At 42.6% G+C, this 21,726-nt stretch overlaps 1 protein-coding gene across 1 annotated transcript in view; it reads left to right on the top strand.

The window, feature by feature from the left end:
* The window catches only part of LOC136429101 (uncharacterized), a 49,408-nt gene that overhangs the window by 11,126 nt on the left and 16,556 nt on the right, over positions 1-21,726 (top strand). The window contains exons 4-29 of the mRNA XM_066418981.1: positions 2,554-2,667; positions 3,361-3,543; positions 3,917-4,011; positions 4,455-4,529; positions 4,848-4,909; positions 5,226-5,341; positions 5,749-5,913; positions 6,453-6,683; positions 7,916-8,170; positions 8,687-8,725; positions 8,996-9,106; positions 9,693-9,929; positions 11,538-11,804; positions 12,277-12,315; positions 12,838-12,948; positions 13,634-13,870; positions 15,890-16,156; positions 16,737-16,784; positions 17,036-17,250; positions 17,513-17,660; positions 17,991-18,311; positions 18,669-18,889; positions 19,358-19,505; positions 20,395-20,712; positions 21,047-21,157; positions 21,491-21,601. Coding sequence (XP_066275078.1) covers positions 2,554-2,667; positions 3,361-3,543; positions 3,917-4,011; positions 4,455-4,529; positions 4,848-4,909; positions 5,226-5,341; positions 5,749-5,913; positions 6,453-6,683; positions 7,916-8,170; positions 8,687-8,725; positions 8,996-9,106; positions 9,693-9,929; positions 11,538-11,804; positions 12,277-12,315; positions 12,838-12,948; positions 13,634-13,870; positions 15,890-16,156; positions 16,737-16,784; positions 17,036-17,250; positions 17,513-17,660; positions 17,991-18,311; positions 18,669-18,889; positions 19,358-19,505; positions 20,395-20,712; positions 21,047-21,157; positions 21,491-21,601 — 4,245 coding nt within the window. The remainder of the gene's footprint in view (positions 1-2,553; positions 2,668-3,360; positions 3,544-3,916; positions 4,012-4,454; positions 4,530-4,847; positions 4,910-5,225; positions 5,342-5,748; positions 5,914-6,452; positions 6,684-7,915; positions 8,171-8,686; positions 8,726-8,995; positions 9,107-9,692; positions 9,930-11,537; positions 11,805-12,276; positions 12,316-12,837; positions 12,949-13,633; positions 13,871-15,889; positions 16,157-16,736; positions 16,785-17,035; positions 17,251-17,512; positions 17,661-17,990; positions 18,312-18,668; positions 18,890-19,357; positions 19,506-20,394; positions 20,713-21,046; positions 21,158-21,490; positions 21,602-21,726) is intronic.

The following is a 21,726-nucleotide window of genomic DNA, read 5'->3' as shown; positions in this document are numbered from 1 at the left end:
TAGCCTCATGGCAGCCATTACGAGGCTGAATTGCGAGGCAAAATAAAACATAGTTCATTGTAGTTTACCCAGCTTTCAGGCATCGATTAAAAGTTTTTAGACAATCAATATCAGTTAAAACATTTACTTAGACCATTTAAAATATTTCACAATCACTCTCTTAGGGATTGCCTCGGGACAAACAATGCTAGGAAAATATGGTAACAAAGTTCTCTAGAGTTCATTTAAAAGTCTGATGATGGCCGGAATGGCGCTTCTGGTGTAACGGTTTGTGCCAGAGGGTTGTCCATAGCGGCTCGCGTTCCGAAGGTTTCTGCCATGTTGCTGACCACGGGTGGGCGGAAGCCAGGAGCGAAAACGTGGGGACTGTTCTAGTTTAGCAGCAATGTCGGTTCATAACTGTTGTCTTCTAGTTGACAGTCTTGGAAGGTAAAGCTGGTTCAGGGTAGCAGTGTATGAGTTGTAAGTCCGTCCTAGTATAATCCTGCAGGCCCGTTTCTGAACACGTTCTAGGGCGTCGGACTGTTTCTGTGTGAGCGCTGCACTCCAGCAGGGAGTGGCATACTCTAGTATGGGTCTGACGTATCCACAGTAGATGGTGACTAGATCAGACGTAGGTATGCCGGATCGGCGCAGCCTACTGACGAGAAAGAGTCGCTTGCTGCCTTTAGACACCATCTCGTTCACCTGGTTGTCCCACCGCAAGTCTGACCTTATGTGTAACCCTAACAACCTGGCCTGTGTGACGATGGTGAGGGGTGCTCCTCCAAGGGTGAGTGCCGGTACCTGCGGGGGTGGCGCATAAAACAGAAATGCATCGCCTTGCATTTTTGGGGATTGAGCATCATGTGGCTGTTTGTTGACCAGATCTCAAGGTTGTCGAGGTCTGTCTGGAGGGTCGATGTTGTTGCTGATGTTCTCATCTCCCCAAGGTTAACGTCATCAACGTACTTCCAGTGTGAGTTTGTGGTTGCAGGATTAAAGTCGTTTATCATTACCAGGAACACAAGAGGTCCTAACAGGGTTCCTTGGGCTACCCCACATGTAAGAAACTCCCAGTCCGACAGTGCTCCCTGGTAGCGGACACGCTGTTTACGACAAGACATAAAGCTGCAGAGCCACGGAATGAGGGATGGTCTTGCTCCCATGCTGATCAGTTTACTGACGGCGGTGTTATGACATACCCGGTCGAAAGCTTTAGAAAAGTCAGTAAGGATTAGCGTGCCAGCTGACGCTTTCCGTTCGATCCCAGCGAAAAAGAAGTTCAGCAGGTCAATGAGACAGTGTGTAGTCGAACATCCTTTTAAATTTCCAAACTGCTTGGGGTCTATTTGGGAGGAGATGTCAGACAGAATCCATGAAGACACAAACCCTTCACACACTTTGGCAAACTGAGCTGTGAGGGAAACAGGTCGGACATTGTCCAGGTCGGCTGGCTGCTTCTTTGGAACAGGAACGACTGTAGCCTCCTTCCACTCGGGCGGTACCCTTCCCTCCCTGAGAGACGCGTTCAAGATGTCTGTTAGCGGTGTGGACAGCTCAGAGGTTGTGTCTCAACCACTGTCTCGATTTGCATAACAATGCCCAGACGGGTTTCCTTCATGTCTAAAGCCTAGGTTACACATAGCCGAACATGGCTCCCGAACGCTAGCCGACTCGGGTCGGCGGTAGTTCGGGAGCAGTCTGACCAGTTTTTGGGCCACGCCTATCTTTGGCGCCGAACATGCGCCGAAGATGCGCCGATCATCTCCTAACCAGTACACGAATTACTCCTGAATGGGCCCGAATGCTTTCTAACTTACTCCCAACCATCCCGACCTCTAGCCGCAGACTGCCGAATCTCTCCTGACTAAACCCCGACCGATTGCAGACCCTCTCACGAATTTAAATGGACATATTCAGCGACTTTCAAAAGAGGGGTCATTTGCGGTTTTAATTAAAATAATCCATTCTATTATCTTGTTAACATCACCGAGAGATCGAATTCGGATCATGGCTAGCTTTAATACTGCTTTTAGTGTTCTTCTTTGTTTTTGGTCGTGTGAAGGTCGGGGGTGATTCGCCCACGTTCCGATAGTAGTCACTTGGTTGAGAATTAGATAGCAGAGATTTGTCTACGGCCTTGGGGTGAGTTATGGGTAGGTTGGAAACTAGTTGGGAGTAAGTCAGTAGTGTTTCTGGCGTGGTTAAGGTTCTAATTTTACTACTGACTCAATCCCGAATACCAGCCGAGCACTAGCCGACCGCGCCGAACACCAGCCGAAGACCAGCCGACCCATTTCAGACCCTACGTCCAGAGCCGAATGTTTTGAAATTTTCAAAACTTTCGGCTGGCGCAGCCGAACACCAGCCGACTCAGCCGAACGCCAGCCGACCCGGCCGAACGCCAACCGAGCTAGCTCCCGAATCACTCCCGAATCACTCTAACCATGGTCGGGGGAGAGTCGGGAGCCATGTTCGGCTATGTGTAACCTAGGCTTAAAGGGCCTTCGCATCTGACACTGCACATGCGTATACACGAATCTACGAAAACGCTAATTCCCAATGTTGTAGGTTGCGAACGCAACGGGCAGTACTACGAACACGGGGACACATTCACAGAGGGCGGTGGAACTTGTTTCTGTGTTGGAAGCCAGGATGCGGAACCTGCGCCTTTGAACTGCACAGGTAAACAGCTTGTTTATTCCACTTCTAAAACAGCATTGCTCTATGATTCTCGCCATTCCTCTTCTTTATTCAGATGAATGACTTCGGCGACCGGGACCTAATACCTTATTATCAAATATTTTACACCGTCACACTCCACCAACCAACCAACCAACCAACCAACCAACCAACCAACCAACCAACCAACCAACCAACCAACCAACCAACCAACCAACCACTCAACCAACCAACCAACCAACCAACCAACCAACCAACCAACCAACCAACCAGCAAATGAAAAAAACACAGACAGACAGACAGACAGACAGACATGTCGACAAACAACTAACAAAAAAAACAGCCAACCAACAAGTCCACGCAGCCGTTCTAGAGTTATCTAATTGTTGACCAACACACACACACACGCGGACGCACACACACACACACACACACACACACACACACACACACACACACACACACACACACACACACACACACACACAGGCACAGGCACACACACACAGGCACACACACACACACACACAAACACACACACACACACACAAACAAACAAACACGTTGTCTAAAATATAACCTCCATTTTTCATGGAGGTATAAATGAACTCACTATAGTTCAAGCAAAGAACAGAACTCACCCTTATATATATAGCTGTCCGACATATAATATTACATCGATGTTTTCATCCCTAGTGTGTGGTGAAAACAGTTCCTTCCGCGCCTGCGGTACCGGAGACTGCCAGTCTACATGTGAGGTCCCTGCACCCATCTGTCCAGCTGTGTGTATCGCAGGGTGTCAATGTGACCCTGGGTTTGTACTGCAGAATGGGGAGTGTATTCCCAGGAGCCAATGCGAGGGCGGCGGAAGTGATATAGGTAACCTTTCCCCCATCCCCAACTCTGTTCAACACCGTAACGACGTATCCTTTGCTTGGAGTTTGAAGGAGACCTTAGATAGCGAACGCATGTCCGAAACATGAGATATCAAAACCGGCGGTTACGCTGCAATACCGTAGAAAGCCCCCAGGAGTCCAAAAGCTAACCATTTCCAGTTTTCATCCGTTTAGCCGCATTTGATTTAATTTGTTGACCAGCACACACACGCAGACTGTCTCTTTATTACTTCGATCAACATGAGTTAATGATTATTCTTTGACAAGTGCAACAAATGCTGTTGAGAAGTTTGATACGGTAGTTTATCATGTTATCACATACCAGTATGAAATCTGTTATTCTGTCATGATTGCAGGAGACTGCCGTGGAAGCTGGAGCACGCCTGAAGGGTGTCGTGGTGATGACTGTGACCACTCAGTCTCCTGGACGTACAATTCTGACACCGATAAGGTATGCGAAGAACTTCAAACTCCGTCTGAATAGCATCATTGATAAATCTCTGAATACATTCGTATAGACTGACCCAGTCTCCAGGAGTATCGTGTATTTGATATATATACAGTATCAAACTTCATTGCGCAACAATTGTAACAGGTACAATGTATGACAAGCTCTTAACAAGCAGTTCTAAACATCAAGAGATACATGCATTTGTCACAATTCTAATGAGTTCTATATAACTTACGACTAAACACTACGCTAATCTATGATAGTGATACAATATACTTAATGTGGAACATGGATTACATGATAATACACAGGAAACAAAGTTAACATCAATTGTCTGCGTCAGAGATGATACGATTTCTTTCGAGATAGGACGTCTCCTGTTGGAATGTCTTACCTAGATCGTAGTACTTAGTGGCTAACTAATCGTATACTGTTATTCTCAGATCTTCTTTGAGATGAGCGCCAGACAGACAAATGACAAGTGGATAGGCATTGGCTTCTCCAACGACCAGCGTATGGTACGATGCTGTTACTGGTAGCACAACTAGTCTTACGTCAGTTAAGCCTAGATTTGGATAAGCTACGTAATCTGTATACATGTACACTGGTTGCAATCCGATATTCTTATGGACATTTTCAAGAAGTTTGTTGAAACGTCATCTAAACGTTGTGTTCTTCTGTTAATAGCATACGTGACCACAGCTAAAAAGATATACACAGATTTGGTTAAAGGATATACACAGATTTGGTTAAAGGTTATCAAATTACAAAAGCACGAATGTCTTTAATGTCTCGTGAAACTTACAAATTTGAAGTAACGTTGAATAATGTTCCAGCCGAACAGTGATGTTATTGTTGCGGCGGTGGCAACCGACGGCAGCGTCTCCATTACTGATAGGTTGGTAGAATACGTATATTTTATATGAGTTCGGGGCGGCTTAGGACAAATAACGGGTGATAAAGAGTGACTTAGTTTTAAATGATAAGACATTTAATGATTTAGGGTTTAGCGTCACAACAACATTCTCCGCAGTTTATGTATTATAAAGACGACTAACATGGTTGTTGCTCTGCTGTTTTTCTTGTCGTTTTTGATATTTCATCAACCGGGCAGTCTAAGGCAGTAAAGTCGTAGAGCACAACTGTCGTCTGTTTATTCAGAACAATGTTCTCAATGTGGTTATGGTCTGTTACGATCTGTCTCTGATTATAAGGTGGGCGACTGGACATAGTATGCCGGGAGAGGACGGTTCTAACAACGTGGAGAATCCACTGGGCTCATACAACAACGGTGTGATCAACGTCAACTTCACCCGTCAGCGTATTACAGGTGAGACAATTTTGATTACAATAAACAGTTAACATAACAGCAGAATGGCATCCATAAAGGCACGTGTCAATAAGGTCACGTGTCTGCAACTCTAGCGAGTTTACGTTCGGAAGTGATTGGTCATTGTTGATCCCGAAGAAGGTGAGAGTGGTTGTCGAAAATTTGTATACCTTAGTGTTGGAAGAAAGTTAATCATTGCACTATGATTACTACCAACACAGATGAGCTTTCATGATGATAATCATCATGACGATTCCTCCAAAATGAGCGAATCAAAACATTAAATAGTTGACATATTGTCCTTCGATAGCGTGTTCGTTACAATCTCCTACTGTATAGTTTTATACTATATCTATCATTTAGTTATTCAGTCATCCTTCCTTACGTTTGTTAATTTGTCAACCCAGGTGACGACAAGGATTTGGCATTCACTGACGATGACTGCCTTTACATGTTCTACGCGCTAGGGGGCACCTATAACCATGCCTCTCAAACCCTCTCAATTCATGCAACAACGCCGACCATCAGCGAACAGAAGATCTGTATCAGAGGGGAATGCCCGACAGAACAAGGTGATTAAAATGTCACAACATCAAGAGAACACTTGTCAATCACTCAGAATACTGCCTAAGAAGCTAAGAGATAGCTTACACGCTCACATGGTGTCATTACGACAAACGGAATGGCGAACAAGAAAGGAAAGGACTGACATAGGAACACAGTGATGCTTTAGTTTTATTCAAGACATGGGATTGGATTTTCCTCACAACTTGACCTTCCAAGATCTGGCGAGCTTATCCACCAATGGGTTGGTAACTGAGACCCAGGTTCAATCCTGGGAAGCCCATCACGGTTTGGGGCTGCACCCGTCTTTCGGAAGGGACGTAAAATGAGGGGCCCCGTGTTCAAGGAGGTGCCTAAAGCACGTTAAAGGGGAAAGGGTAGCAACCATCCCTGTAAAAATTTACCCTGCTACCGAAACAACAAGGAATCCTGCTTCCTTATGTGCTACTAAGCACTTCAAAGGTCTAAACAAACAAACGAAGAAACAAACAAACAAACAAACAAACAAGCCAACAAACGAACGAACGAATTGTTTTTGATATTCCAGGTTCTGGTCCATGCAGAAGCTCCCCCTGCCGGAACGACGGCATCTGCTGGGAACCCGGGGATGGAGGGTTCCTGTGTCGGTGCCACCTGGGATATGACGGCCCCACCTGCGAGAACTACACCGACCCCTGTCAAACAGACAGCAACCCCTGTATGAACGGCGGAACCTGTACGTACGATGACTTCGGGGACGTAAGATACCCTTCCTGCACGTGTCCTCCAGGTTTCACTGGTGAGTGAGCACAAATAGATTTTAGGTCATTTTGATTTGATTATATGGAAGACATCCACGCGCGCATCAATTTTCGCTTGTTTCCAGAAAGAAAGTTTTGGACCATACTGTAAATCGTACAAAGCAGCTGCAAAATGAGCAGATATTTCGGAGAATGGATGCTATATAATATCGTTGAATGCCAAGGTCAACTCCAAAGAAGATATGAAAGAACAAAAATGAAGAATCATTCGGTATACCATACTCTGTGTGTTTGTCATTTGTTCAACCATCCTGACCACGTAGATTTCATAACGAAGGCAACTTTTTTTGCCAATCTTTTTTTTTTCATTCGCACTCTCGCATCAGTTTTGGGTTTCCCGGAGGATGTCATTTATATAATTAAATCAACATGGCCTTACCAGAGTTTAAGGGAAAGAGGCGATTCCATGTTGGTAGATTGGGAGCATAACAGTTAGTGTAATATTAAGTTTTATGAGCCGATCAACTAGCGCAACATAAGAGAGTTAATATTTGGTAAAAGAAAGAAAATGTATTGTGTCTCAGTCGGGTAATCATTCCATTCTATGCCAATTGGCTGTTCGAAAATTGCGTTTGTTAGCAGGAAACGTTATATTCTGAACTATTTTATGAACATATATTCATACAAAGTTAATGCTTATTACAAAGGGGTAATGATTATATCAATGTCGTGTTTACCTGTTCATGCAAAATGATATGACACCAAAAAGTGTTGATTTGGAAGATCATACTTTTTAAACATGATTATGTGTTGCAATTTATCCATCTGAATATTGTAATACATTGCTTTATTAGGCTGAATTAGCAAACTATGCAAATACCTTTCTACATAATCCTAGGATGTCACATACATGCCTTGCCTTTAAAGCAAGCTTTTTTTAAATACTTTTAGAAATACTGGGTCTATCTATTAATAATGACAATGATAACTTTATTGCACAACAATTGTACAAGGTACGAAGTATGGCATCTACTCGTACATAACTACAGTTTCATAAGAATAATCTACCTAATACAAGAGTGTGTAGTATGGGATAGGATTTTACAATCATTGGAGGTATTTCTAACGCCTAATCATTCTTTATTACATTTTTCTATGTATACCATGCATGGGTTATCACATGTCACTTTGTACCTACATTTTCTTACTCAAGTCCATTGAGATATATCCTGATATCACAAGATGATATCCTTGTTTAATGTACTTACAGGCAGGGTGTGTGAAATACCCGTACCGGCCGTCTGTGAGGCGAGCGCGTGTAAGAATGGAGGCGACTGTTTGACAGCGGCCTGTTCGTCCGGTTCAGAAGACTGCCAGCCGGAAATCAGCTGCGTCTGCCCGGCAGGTTTCACAGGGTACTACTGCGAGTTCGTCTTCGGGATGTGTGGCGAGGACAGTTGCGGCAATGGAGGCGACTGCCAACAGGTTCCGTTCGAAAGCTACTACAGTTGTGAATGCCCCGATGGTAAGCCTTCTTAGTTTGAAACCTCCCCGATTTGAGTAAGGTACCCCGGTGAAGTGAGGAAAGTCGTGTACTATACAAAATAAATCATTTGTGATATTAGAAATCATATTGACGCAATGTCTTGCTGTAATTTCCATTACAAAAGTTAGATTTACCCAGATTTTTGACTATAAAACTCCTTGACAATGACTGGAGTTGGACAATCGAAAATTTCGGCACTAAGAACTAGCGTTTGAAATTTTGTAATTTCAATTTTCAACTTTGCTTTGAATTCATAGCATTCTTGTTTCTTATGCAGCTTTGCATCGTTGGTTGAGTCATGGTTGTCTATGCAGTTTGATCTTGGCGTCCACGATAATTGACTTACCTATAATTGCCACACGTAACCGTTGAAAACTTGAAGGTGACACGGGAAAATGAATGCAAAGAAAGTCTGTCTTCATTCAAATCAATACCAATCTCCTCCCATTCAATACTAATGCAACATTATATTACCATTTAAATCCGTCCTTCCAGGTACCGCAGGGGCAAGATGTCAGTCAACTGGCATCATTGGTAAGTGTAGTCGAAATAAAATATCAATGAAATATGAAAACATAGTTGACGATTATGTTTACAACTGTATTTATGGAAAACAAAGCCAGTTATAAAGTATATTAGGAAAAAAAGGAAGTAATTATATAAGTCCCCAAGCTTCGGAACTGAACCTTATGAATTTCATAGAACTATACCTCACATTCCTACTTGATATGCATGGGAGAGACGATATCAATTTCCCTTTAAAAACTCCAATTTTACTTTATTATTTATTTTCTGTCATCCCAGATTGCTCCGAACCCGATATATTTTGGTGTGATAACGGCCTGTGTGTGCACCAGAACCGAACATGTAACGATGAAGACAACTGTGGGGACCGGAGCGACGAAAGAGGCTGTCGTAAGTGTTTTATATTAGACTCCTACAAATACGTACAGTCAAAACTGCCCAAGAAGACCACCCAGGGGACAGATAGAATTTGTTCTATGTGGACAGATGGTCACTATAGACAGGAATCTTCTTAACCCTTGAGCTGCGGGTCCCGGATACATTTTGGATACTGATACATACCCTGTATGCGGGTCCTGGATATATCCCGGATAGTGTATTCCCGCGATGAAAACTGGATTCTTTCTCAATATTTGTGTCAATAGGAATGCTATCTAAGGGACCACCAAAACGTGGCCACATTGGCCAAGTGGTCCTTCTGTAGAGGTGCCAAATTATGCATGTTTGGCTGTGTTGTTTAAACAGCTTCACAGTTCTTGCTCAAGTTTCATAAGGTCGTTTGAAAGCAAACATAATACAAGCATCCATAAAATATTGACAAAACATACGGTGGAATGTGCAGATTCTGTTCCCCAACTTGTATCTAATTTGCCGTAGAATGGCTTCTAATGTCTTCTCTTCATGAATCTATTACAAAGATGGCTAGATATGGTAGCACACCGGTAATTAAAGACAATTTATTTTAAACGTATTTCAGCTACAGGAGCCTGCAAAAGCTATCCCTGTATGAACGGTGCAAGTTGCTGTGACTTGGGTGACGATGAGTTCTCGTGTCTTTGCCCCCTGGGTTACCTTGGGGAGACATGTGACAGCTTTACCGACCCTTGCGGATCAGTCAACAACCCCTGTGCAAACGGCGGGACATGCATGTCAATGGACATGGGGGACGGCAATCGCCCAGAGTACTCCTGCCAGTGCCCGCCAGGCTTCACAGGTAAGTAGAAAAAGAATGATGATAACATGTTAAAGCTGGTGAATTCTAGCCTCTACCAGGCTCCGCCGGATGGCTGGAAAAATAGTAGAAATTGGCCGTAATAGAGTGAATAGTGTGCCAAGGGAGTTTAGCTACGGAGGGAGTACATTCTGCGGAGCCTGGTAGAGGCTAGGTGAATTCAACATTAAATCAGTCGACGTCTATGAGTTAGTACAGCTGGAGGTCATTGTATGTAAGTATCAAACGTTACATTTCGAAGAGAACATAACTATCCAGATACACATTTATTATCAGGGTTTTTCTCGACTAGCTTAAATACGTGGTTCCCGTTTACCCTAAATCAGTTAGCAGGTCTGTTTATATAACGTTGGGAATTTCATATTCCCCTGCAAGCAAAAAAAGAAATCAAATCTAATAACAATGTATTTAGGTTAGAAGTAGTGCTAGTTGATTACTTTCATCAAACTTACTAATACTTATTTTGTTATTGTATACAATACCTTATCATTATCATCATCTCATTTCCGTGTATACTTGCATTTAGACTTTGGGTATAAATCTGCAAATATTATCCCTATCCAGACTGGGGGGGGGCTAAAAGTGCCCGCGCCAACTTTGACATCGTATTACTGCCGAACGATGTATGGTAGGACACCCAAACTTGGTGACTTTTCCTAAAATTTTGTTGGCAACAATTTTATAATAATGGTTTAAGTTTATCATTTTTTCATGTTGCCATGGCAACGGGTTTCTGACTGGCATTTTATGCAAAAATCATTAATATTTTGAAAACAATGATATTTCTCGGGTTTTCTTGTACAACTACACTAGTTTTCCTTCATGTATAACATAACATGTAATTAGATGTAACTTTCCTGATTTAATATTCATAATTTATGCTAATTTGATGACGTAATCAGCCAAAATCCAAGATGGCGGACTATATCACTATTTCAGGTATCAGCAGGCTTTTTCGCCCTTAAAATGGTCAATACCTGACATTTTCTTTATCAGAAACATTTAGATTAACGTTTTTAGTCTATTTTCAGCGTCCTTTGTGGTCATAAGTGGAAAAAAAGGATTTTAAAAAATTTCAAAATGGCCGATCCAAGATGGCGGATCCCAAGGGATCGCTAACAACACATGACGTCATTCTATGACGTCATTTTGACGTCAACGTACCTACCATTGACGTTGTATGTCTTTGCATACCTTAAAATGAATGATACAAACCGTTTTGTTTAATTCCTTTAGATATTACGGGAATTCCCTATTTAGCCAAGAAAATCACATCGATGACGTCATACTTACGTCATATTACGTCATAACGTCACCAAAATTACAGGAATTATAAAACTTGACGTGAATATCACTCCCTACAAATTTGGTGATGATACATCATACCGTTCGGAAATTATGAGGGGGGGGGGGGCCGAATCATCCCCCCCCCCAGTCCCAGATATACCAAAAAAGCCCAGTCTGGATAGGGTTAAATTGTGGAGTCTGTGGGACAACATTAAATCTTGGTAATATATCAACATTTGCACTCAATCTCTAATCATCTTTGCCAAAACGAACAAGCTGAAGATCTCTCTCCTTCCGTTACAGGTATGACATGTGAAATTCCGTTACCAACTGCCTGCGAAGAGAACACATGTCAGAATGGCGGCGACTGTGTGACGACGGCCTGCTCTGAAGATTCACTAAGACACTGCGAACCGGGGATTAGTTGCGTCTGCCCGGCAGGTTTCACCGGTTACCGCTGCGAGTTTGTGCTCGGGAGGTGCGAGGACGGGGAGATGAACTCTTGCTCCGACAACGGCGAATGCATACAAGTCCCGTGTAAAGACTATTACAGCTGTGAATGCCGCGATGGTGAGCAAATCATTCTGTATATGTATCTATGGCTCGGTTAACACGTGCACACATGTTCCCAAATGCTCTCGGAGCACACTCGAATGTTCATCTTTGTTGGTAGAAATCATTCTGACGAAAATGCTAACTAATTCTATCACAAAAACTGATGTACCCAAATTTTCAACTGTCCAACTCACAAACCCGATTTTTGTGTTGAAAATTACAGCTCGATTTTGATTCAGAATCATAACATTCTTGTTGCTTATGTAGCATTGTATCGTTGTCAAAGTCATGGTGGTCTGTACATTTTGATCTTAGCGTCCATGGTTACATAGTGGCCTACTTATATGATTTCCGTAGCCGTTGAAAAAAATGAATGTGACCAGTGAAGAACATGTGGCTTGATGCAGACCAAGTAGATGCCAATTCAAAGTCCTCATATTCAACACTAATGCAACATTATATTGCCATTTTTGTCCAATCATTCCAGGTACCGCAGGGGCAAGATGTGAGTCAACTGGCATCATTGGTAAGTGTAGTCAAAATCAAATATCATAGATTACAGCAATGAACTATCAAAACATAGTTGACGATTATGCTCATAGCTGTATCAATGACAAATAATAACTTTATTGCACAACAATGGCACAAGGTACAAAGTATGGCATTCACTGGTACATAGATAACATTCTAACAGGCTAACAAATCTATCTAATAATAATATTGGGTAGTAGTCTATCTTATACAATATGGTGTAGTAGTATGGGATGACAATGGGATTTAACCATCATTGGAGGAGTTTCTTACATCTAAACATTCTTTGATATATTTCCCAATGTATACCATGCATGGGTTGTCACATGGGTTGAGAAAAAAAGTTAAAAAGTATATTAGGGAAAAAATGTATCAAGTATCCGAGCTTTGGGACTGAACCTTATGAATTTCGTAGAACTATACCTCACATTCCTACTTGATATGCATGGGAGAGACGATATCAATTTCCCTTTAAAAACTCCAACTCTACTTTATTGTTTAATTTCTGTCATCCCAGATTGCTCCGAGCCTGGAGTATTTTGGTGTGATAACGGCCTGTGTGTGCACCAGAACCGAACATGTAACGATGAAGACAACTGCGGGGACCGGAGCGACGAAAGAGGCTGTCGTAAGTGTTTTAGACTCCTACAAATACGCACAGTCAAAGCTGCCCAAGAAGACCACCCAGGGCACAGATAAAATCTGCTCTATGTGGACGGATGGCCACTATAGACAGGAATCTTCATAGCCCTTGAGCTGCGGGTCCCGGATATATCCGGGATACAGTAACCTACCCTATATGCGGGTCCTGGATATACATGTATCCCGCATAGGGTATTCCCGCGATGAAAACAGGATTCTTCCTCAATGTTTGTGTCAATAGGTGTAATATCCAAGGGACCGCCGAGAAGGTCACAAAGGCTAGGTGGTCCGTATATAATAATATATCGAGATCGAGATCAAGATCGAGATCAAGATCGAGATCAAGATCGAGAGAGAGAGAGAGAGAGAGAGAGAGAGAGAGAGAGAGAGAGAGAGAGAGAGAGATGACCACTTGTGCATATTCGAATATTTTGTTCACAGTTCTTGCTAAAGCTTCTCATTAGACTGTTTGACAGCAAACATAATGCAAGCATAAAAACGCCGACAAAACATAAAAAAAGGAATTTGTAGATTCTGTCCCCAACCTTTATCTAATTTTTCGTAGAATGACGTCTGCTTCTTCCTACTCTTTAGGAATCTACTACCATGTCCAAAGATGGCAAGGAGTGGTATGACACTGGTAAACACAATTTGTTTTAAACATATTTCAGCAACAGGAGCCTGCAAAAGCTATCCCTGTATGAACGGTGCAAGTTGCTGTGACTTGGGTGACGATGAGTACTCGTGTCTTTGCCCCCTGGGATACCATGGAGAGACATGCGACAGCTTTGCCGACCCTTGCGGATCAGTCAACAACCCCTGTGCAAACGGCGGGACACGCATGTCAATGGACATGGGGGACGGCAATCGCCCAGAGTACTCCTGCCAGTGTGCACCAGGGTTCACAGGTAAGTAGAAAAAGAATGATGATAACATGTTAAAGCTGGTGAATTCAACATTAAACCAGTCGACGTCTATGAGTTAGTACAGCTGGAGGTCATTGTATGTAAGTATCAAACGTTACATTTCGAAGAGAACACAACTATCCAGATACACATTTATTATCAGGGTTTTTCTCGACTAGCTTAAATACGTGGTTCCCGTTTACCCTAAATCAGTTAGCAGGTCTGTTTATATAACGTTGGGAATTTCATATTCCCCTGCAAGCAAAAAAAGAAATCAAACCCAATAACAATTGATTTAGGTTAGAAGTAGTGCTAGTTGATTACTTTCATCAAACTTACTAATACTTATTTCGTTATTGTATACAATACCTTATCATTATCATCATCTCATTTCCGTGTATACTTGCAATTAGACTTTGGGCATAAATCTGCAAATATTATATTGTGGTAGCCTCCGTTGCAGACTCTGAAGCGGCTTTTTGGGGGGCTAAATAATAACACTTTTTGCAGCCACCCCGTAACTATCAGCCATCCTGTAACCAGCAGCCGCCTAGAGTCTGCGTTATTGCGGCATGTCAAAGCGTAATTAAAATCACGTTAGGGCGATTAACGCAGAGGTGCGAATTTCCTGCCTATGGTAGACCGCACAATAAGAACAGTATACACGCACCTCCCCCAGTCAGTGTGCTGTCACGCTTGTGGCAAAATAGTTTGCCATTTCTACTGTTCCTAAAGACAAACTTCGATTATTAGAAGCAGTGTTTCCGCCAGACCGCGACTGGGAGGCCGTCCACGTGGGGAGGGCCGTACCGCGAAAATTGATTGACCGTACCGCGAAAATTAATTGACCGTACCGCGAAAATTAATTGACTAGGAAAAGTACTAGTAACTGAATGTTGTGATCAGAAAAAACTTTGTTAATTTTTCAAAATCAATTTGTTACGAAGGTCGCTATAATACTGCGTCACAAAATGCGATCTATTTTGACAAGAAACGCCTGAAGTGTAAAGGGAAATTCCCGCCCGTGTGGTCACGTCACATCTTGCTGTCAACCAATCAGAGCACAGTCTTTATGACGCAGACCAATCAGCGCTCAGAACCTTGCATATCAATGAGTTTAAAAACATGGCGGACGGCCCGGGACGGGTTGCGACTCGAGCGAGCGTCATGACTTATGTGAATTCATAGCGAAAATAACGATTTATCTACGGTACATACGGAGAATTTTCACGAAAAAATATTCACCGGAATATATATTGTGTCGAATACGGCCAGAAATGAAGGCGAACCGCGGCAAATCACGACGTAGAGGCTGAAATGCACGGGCGAAAATTCTTGTTTTGTTTACGTCTTGTTGGACGGGGCGGGTTGCGACTCGAGCGAGCGTCATGACTTATGTGAATTCTTAGCGAAAATAACGATTTATCTACGGTACATACGGAGAATTTTCACGGAAAAATATTCAAAGAAATATATGTTGTGTCGAATACGGCCAGAAATGAAGGCGAACCGCGGCAAATCACGACGTAGGGGCTGAAATGCACGGGCGAAAATTCTTGTTTTGTTTACGTTTTTCCTTGTTTTCTTCGATGACTTTCTTCGATTGAGTCTTGAAAAACGGGTTTTTAATGAGAAATGACAAACTATTTTGCCACAAGCGTGACAGCACACTGACTGGGGGAGGTGCGTGTATACTGTTCTTATTGTGCGGTCTACCATAGGCAGGAAATTCGCACCTCTGCGTTAATCGCCCTAACGTGATTTTAATTACGCTTTGACATGCCGCAATAACGCAGACTCTAGGCGGCTGCTGGTTACAGGATGGCTGATAGTTACGGGGTGGCTGCAAAAAGTGTTATTATTTAGCCCCCCAAAAAGCCGCTTCAGAGTCTGCAACGGAGGCTAATATTGTGGAGTCTGTGGGACAACATTAAATCTTGGTAATATATCAACATTTGCACTCAATCTCTAATCATCTTTGCCAAAACGAACCAGCTGAAGATCTCTCTCCTTCCGTTACAGGTATGACATGTGAAATCCCGTTACCATCTGTCTGCGATGAGAACACATGTCAAAATGGCGGCCGCTGTTTGACGGCGGCCTGCTCCGAAGGTTCACCAGGAGACTGCGAACCGGGGATTAGTTGCGTCTGCCCGGCAGGTTTCACCGGTTACCGCTGCGAGTTTGTGCTCGGGAGGTGCGAGGAAGGGGAGAGGGACTCTTGCTCCGACAATGGCGAATGCATGCAAGTCCCGTGTAAAGACTATTACAGCTGCGAATGCCGCGATGGTGAGCAAATCACGGCCTTCTGTATCTGTAACTATATCTGTATCTACATGTGTATGTGCATTGTGTATGTGTATGTGTATGTGTATGTGTATGTGTATGTGTATGTGTATGTGTATGTGTATGTATGTGCATGTGCATGTGCATGTGTATGTGAATGTGTGTTTGTATCTGTATTGGCGGTATGACCACCCTTCGGCGGAAATCAAATTAAAACTTCGCAGGCACGCGGCGCGGGAGCTGCTGACTACACTACACTGAACAACCTTTCACACTCAACCTTTGCACATCTGACTGCAATCGTTGTTTACAAACTTTAATTCTACATAGTATGGATGCTTCTGCAGTAATTGATGTCAACGTATTATGTTCTACGATAGTTCATCGTTAATTAATTCTCAAGCTTGTTTTACCCTTATATGCATTTATATTTTAAATCAATATTTTAAAACCCAACTGTATTTTTGCACGGTGTAAGGAAAGACGCTATTGACCCATGTCTAGTACAGTTATCCCAGGCAGGGGAGATCTTACTCTCTTATGTAATATTCTCTGACACTAATTTCAATTTATCTTCTACAAGGTTTCGATGGACCTCGATGTCAAATGGGGGAAACAGATGTTGCAATTGGTAAGTAGTTTCTGGATCGATAAGGTTTTGAGGGTTTGTGCAGAAAACTACAAAACACTTTTAAGTATAGATTTCCGTGTTGGAATTTACTCAATTTATTGACTCGTATTGACACAATATATTGAAAAGTGCAAATTTTATTATTGGCGAAAAGTATAAATAGATGACGGGATAATTCCAGTGTTTCAATTAATGTATTCGTCTGATTGGCAAAATGAAAAGTTTACAACCGTTTCTTTTGTTATTTCTAGCAGGTTGCAGTCCCATCGAGGTTGACATTTGCCGAGAAGTCGTCCCCTACAACACCACAAAGTTTCCCAATTTGTTGGATCACCAATCACAGCAGGCCTTCCTGAGCGATACATTAACATACCAATCAGTTTCCTTTTTAATGGCAAGTGGATGTCACCCTATGGTGCAGTTCGGCGTGTGTTCCGCAATCGTGCCAGAATGTGACCGTGAACTGGTAAATCCCTGCTACGTTGTCTTTAAAATAACCATAAACCCTAGGCAGTGCACGTGTCTTGTAAAGTGTTCCATGCAAGAAAGACCAGACTTCTTAACGACTTGCTGGATGTGAATAACAATCATTTAAGTTTATCGTTTTTCCTAGTTTGATCATACGCACACACACACACACACCCACACACACACACACACACACACACACACACACACACACACATACGATGCCAATCATTTACCATGATTTGTTTCTCACTCCTCAGATAAAGCCCTGCAAATCCTTCTGTTACGACATAAGGCAGAGCTGCGAGCCTCTTCTCGAGCAGCAGGGGGTGGCGTGGCCATCCGCTCTGTCCTGCGATGACTTCCCAGACCTCCCAGACAAGTGTGCTTCTCCGTATGACGAAAGAGGTAAATATCATACCGTATGAGTACTCGGCGTGTCCTAGCATGATCTAGCAAAAGATTGTAACGCTTTATCAAATTCTGACCATTTCGAGACTGAAAGATAAACAGGTCAATCGAAAAAAAACTAAATGATAAAAAGAAATAAGAAAAAAAAAGAGGAAGTAAAAAAATATGTTACTACATTTCTTTCGAAAATTTACTGTGGGATTATGGTATTGGTGACTCCACATGGGAGTGAATCTGTTCGGCTTCTAATTGAAACATTGGATATGTCTTTTCATATCAACGATCGCGTAAACTAATAAATCTCCCACAACAAAACACATGTTGCAGTGGCGATGGAAGTCCGTCTTGTAAACGGAACCAGCGCGAACGAGGGTCGTGTGGAGATCCGACTGGGTAGCGGAGAATGGGGCACCGTCTGTGATGACAGCTTTGACATCCAGGACGCTAACGTCGTCTGTAGACAACTCGGATATGACATCGCGTCGTCGTACAAAGAATCTTCTTATTTCGGGCGGGGAAGCGGTTCTACATGGCTGAACAATGTCGACTGTGACGGCGATGAGGAAACGTTGTTGGATTGTGGGTCGGACGGATGGGGGGTGCACAACTGTCCGGGTCACTATGAGGACGCTGGGGTTGTCTGTTTATGTAAGGAGGCTTTCAATCTTTCTTCACCAGTTTTCTGTCATCAAATAACTTCTTATACTTTTTTGATACCAGAGTTATATTGTTATCATGTTTATAGGGATGAAAATAGATTAGCATATATACCATATATATGTTCAATAAACCACCAGATTTACGTATTACTACTATCAAGTAGTAACTTTGATACTTCATTGGTAAAGCGCGTTTATATGAAAACCGTATGTACAAACTCGTAGCTGTAAAGTTTACCAATTGTTTCTACCATAGGCTGATAGACATGCGCATTTATAGACATATATATATAAACAATTGAATTAATCAACAGTTAATCATGTTCTACTCGTTTCTATCCATCAGCGTTTCAATGCAGTCCGATAGAGGTTGAGATGTGCCGGGGAGCCGTGCCCTACAACATAACGGCTTTTCCGAATCTTTTGGGTCACATGTCTCAGCGGGAGTTCCTCACCGACTCGACAAGTCTTCAGGTCATCAATGGGCTGATAGACAGCAATTGCCACCCGGAGGTGCAGTTTGCCGTCTGCTCTGCAATCGTGCCGAGATGTGACGGCACTGTTCGGGCAAGTTACACTTGTGTTTTTCTCAATAACGCACTATTTCCTTGTTCAGAAAATTCCTTTAAACACTATCTTTATAACAACTAACATTTCAACAGTAAACCTTATGAAAAACGTATTGAAATAGCGATTAGTATCAAAAAGCGACTTGTTATCTAACATTCACCTTGTTCCATCCTCATCTTGAGGACCGGGGATTATGGTTGCCTTCGACACCTCTCACGGGCACCAGCTTTTCCCATCCTTCCGTATCCTTCGCCCTCTGCGTGCAGTCTGGTAGTGACCTGCCTGTCCAGTCCCTGATGCCGTCTCCCCATCTTCTGCGTGGCCTCCCTGTGCTTCACGGGCCACAGATCTTCTCTTGTAGGATTTGGGTTGAGATTGTGGTTTTCCAACCAGAAGCATGTATTTCCTAAGCAAAAATGTCTGTTACATCACTAACTACATTCATCAATTCTTATGACTCCACAGATAGAACCATGTAGGTCGTTCTGTATTGACGTGAGGGCTAACTGTGAACAGAGTATCACGCAGCAGGGTCATTCGTGGCCAGCCTTCCTCTCGTGCGATGGCCTCACAGACCTTCCAGATGATTGCTCCACCCCCTATGATAAAAGAGGTGCGTGTCAAGAACCATTCCAGGGCTTTCTAATCATACATGATTATGGCTATTTTTGTGGTTATAACAATGAATGAATGCATGTTTTATTTCCGTGTCCTGCGACAAAAAGTCGCCCAGCCCATACGGGCTTATAAGACACCATACATAAGAATACATAAACTTGAGTAATGGAAGAGGTACAGAAGTAAATAATGATAATCAGAAGTAAATCATAATAATAGCAGTAATGAGTAACACAAAATAATATGAGCATAATATAGTGGCAACACAAAAAAAGGACACACCCGATACAATGATTCAAATCAATTCAAGAAAGCAAGTGGTAAATGAACATTTCAAATCAAAAGTTATTGAAGGTAACACACATATATCAACTCAGTATATAACAGTCAAATATATATAAAAATATATATAACAACAAAGGACAATAAAGTTTAACCCCTTTCAAAGGAATTTCGATGATAATTTAACTCAACGAAGCTGGCAAACCCGTTTGAAATAAAAGGTGATTGTCGATACATGTTCAGGTTCCGTGATTCAGCACACATACATAACTGACAAATGGAGATAAGCCTGCCAAAGGCAATGGATCTCTTTCCAACTTTGGCCCCCATTTTGAATCTCTAGGGACCATGCAAGAGTCTGTACCAAAACGAGGTTGAAGTTTGCATGCAAACTGTCACCATGTTGCAAAATGGAAATACTATTTAACTAACTTAATGGTTCGTTGATGAAGGTTAGATATCCAGGTTAAAATAAAATACGCCAAAAAAACGGTTACTCGGTCAACTGGATAGATTTTGAAACAGATGTTTTGGACAGCATCCGCTATCTTTCGTCATTGATAATAACTTTATGTTGTACTTTTTTATGTTGTACGTTTTAGTGTCATTGGACGTTCGCCTTGTCGGAGGAGCAAGCGCAAATGAGGGACGTGTAGAGATCCGGTTGGGTAGCGGAGACTGGGGCACCATCTGTGACGACAACTTTGACATCAAGGACGCTAACGTCGTCTGCAGGCAACTCGGATACGGCATCGCGGTGGAACACAGGGACCAAGCATTCTTCGGGGAAGGCAGCGGCGACACTTGGTTAGACGAACTTCAATGTACCGGCGATGAAGACACTTTGCTTGACTGTGAATCGAACATCTGGGGCGAACACAATTGCGGCCACTCTGAAGACGTTGGGGTTGTTTGTTTAGGTACGGAATTCTTCCAAGCATATGATAATTACACTAAGTGACTAGTTGTCTATCAAAATATTCCAATAAGAACAAGCTTACTATCAATATTTGTGGCTCAGTATTTAAGAGCAAGTATTTGGAAAAGAGATGCATGCATGTAATGGGAGATGTCTTGTTTGTATGATATGAGCATGGCTGTGTTGTGTGTAATGTCGAATTCCGCAGACAAATTAAGGGCAAATGTCGGGTATCATCACGAACGATGCAGTATTGTTATAAAATTGAGACTTAATGATCCTTAAAATCCTTCGCTATCAGCAAGTAACAAAATTCAAATTTGCTTATATGTTAGATTGCACCCAACCTGGTGTGATTCCGTGTGACAACGGGAAGTGTTTCCTGGAGAGTCAACGATGTAACAGGGAGGACAACTGTCTGGACCGGACTGACGAGAGAGACTGCAGTAAGCATTTTTAGTCTAGTTTGCCTTTTATGTTAAATATCTGCCGTTCGCAATTGTTTCTGTGCGATGTCTCGTTTACCAGAATAATGCATGTATTTTTCTAAACCAGGACTCAGTTCCTACTAATATCAAAACCGGACTAGAAAGCCTATTGAAAGGCAAGAAATAAGACAAATAAGTACAGAGACCGGCTTCATGGATATGTCAATCACATTGGAGTACTGTCCTCCGACCTTACGATTTTGTTTGGTGAAACATAATGTATGCAGCAGCAGGTTACATCTACGGTCTAAGTTGTTTCTATTCACTGACGATGAACTCTTTCTGCACTAGGCTGTGCTCAGTTTGGAGAGCTGGAGTGCCGAAATGGGGGCTGCTACAGGCCTTCTGACCGATGTGATGGCTTTAACGACTGTGGTGACTGGACAGACGAGGACAACTGCCGTAAGCAGTCATCCTTGTTCAGATGAATATAAACGAATTGAATTGACTAGGAAACACGGCTCTTAGTTTTCATAACTTCTTTCTTGAACCAGGCCCCTTTATTACACGTTTAGACATCATTGCCC

This window comes from Branchiostoma lanceolatum, chromosome 3 (genome assembly GCF_035083965.1).
Source record: "Branchiostoma lanceolatum isolate klBraLanc5 chromosome 3, klBraLanc5.hap2, whole genome shotgun sequence".
Classification (NCBI taxonomy): Eukaryota; Metazoa; Chordata; class Leptocardii; order Amphioxiformes; family Branchiostomatidae; genus Branchiostoma; species Branchiostoma lanceolatum.
Note: the sequence above shows the minus strand (reverse complement) of the source record. Positions and strands in the feature narration are given on the sequence as shown.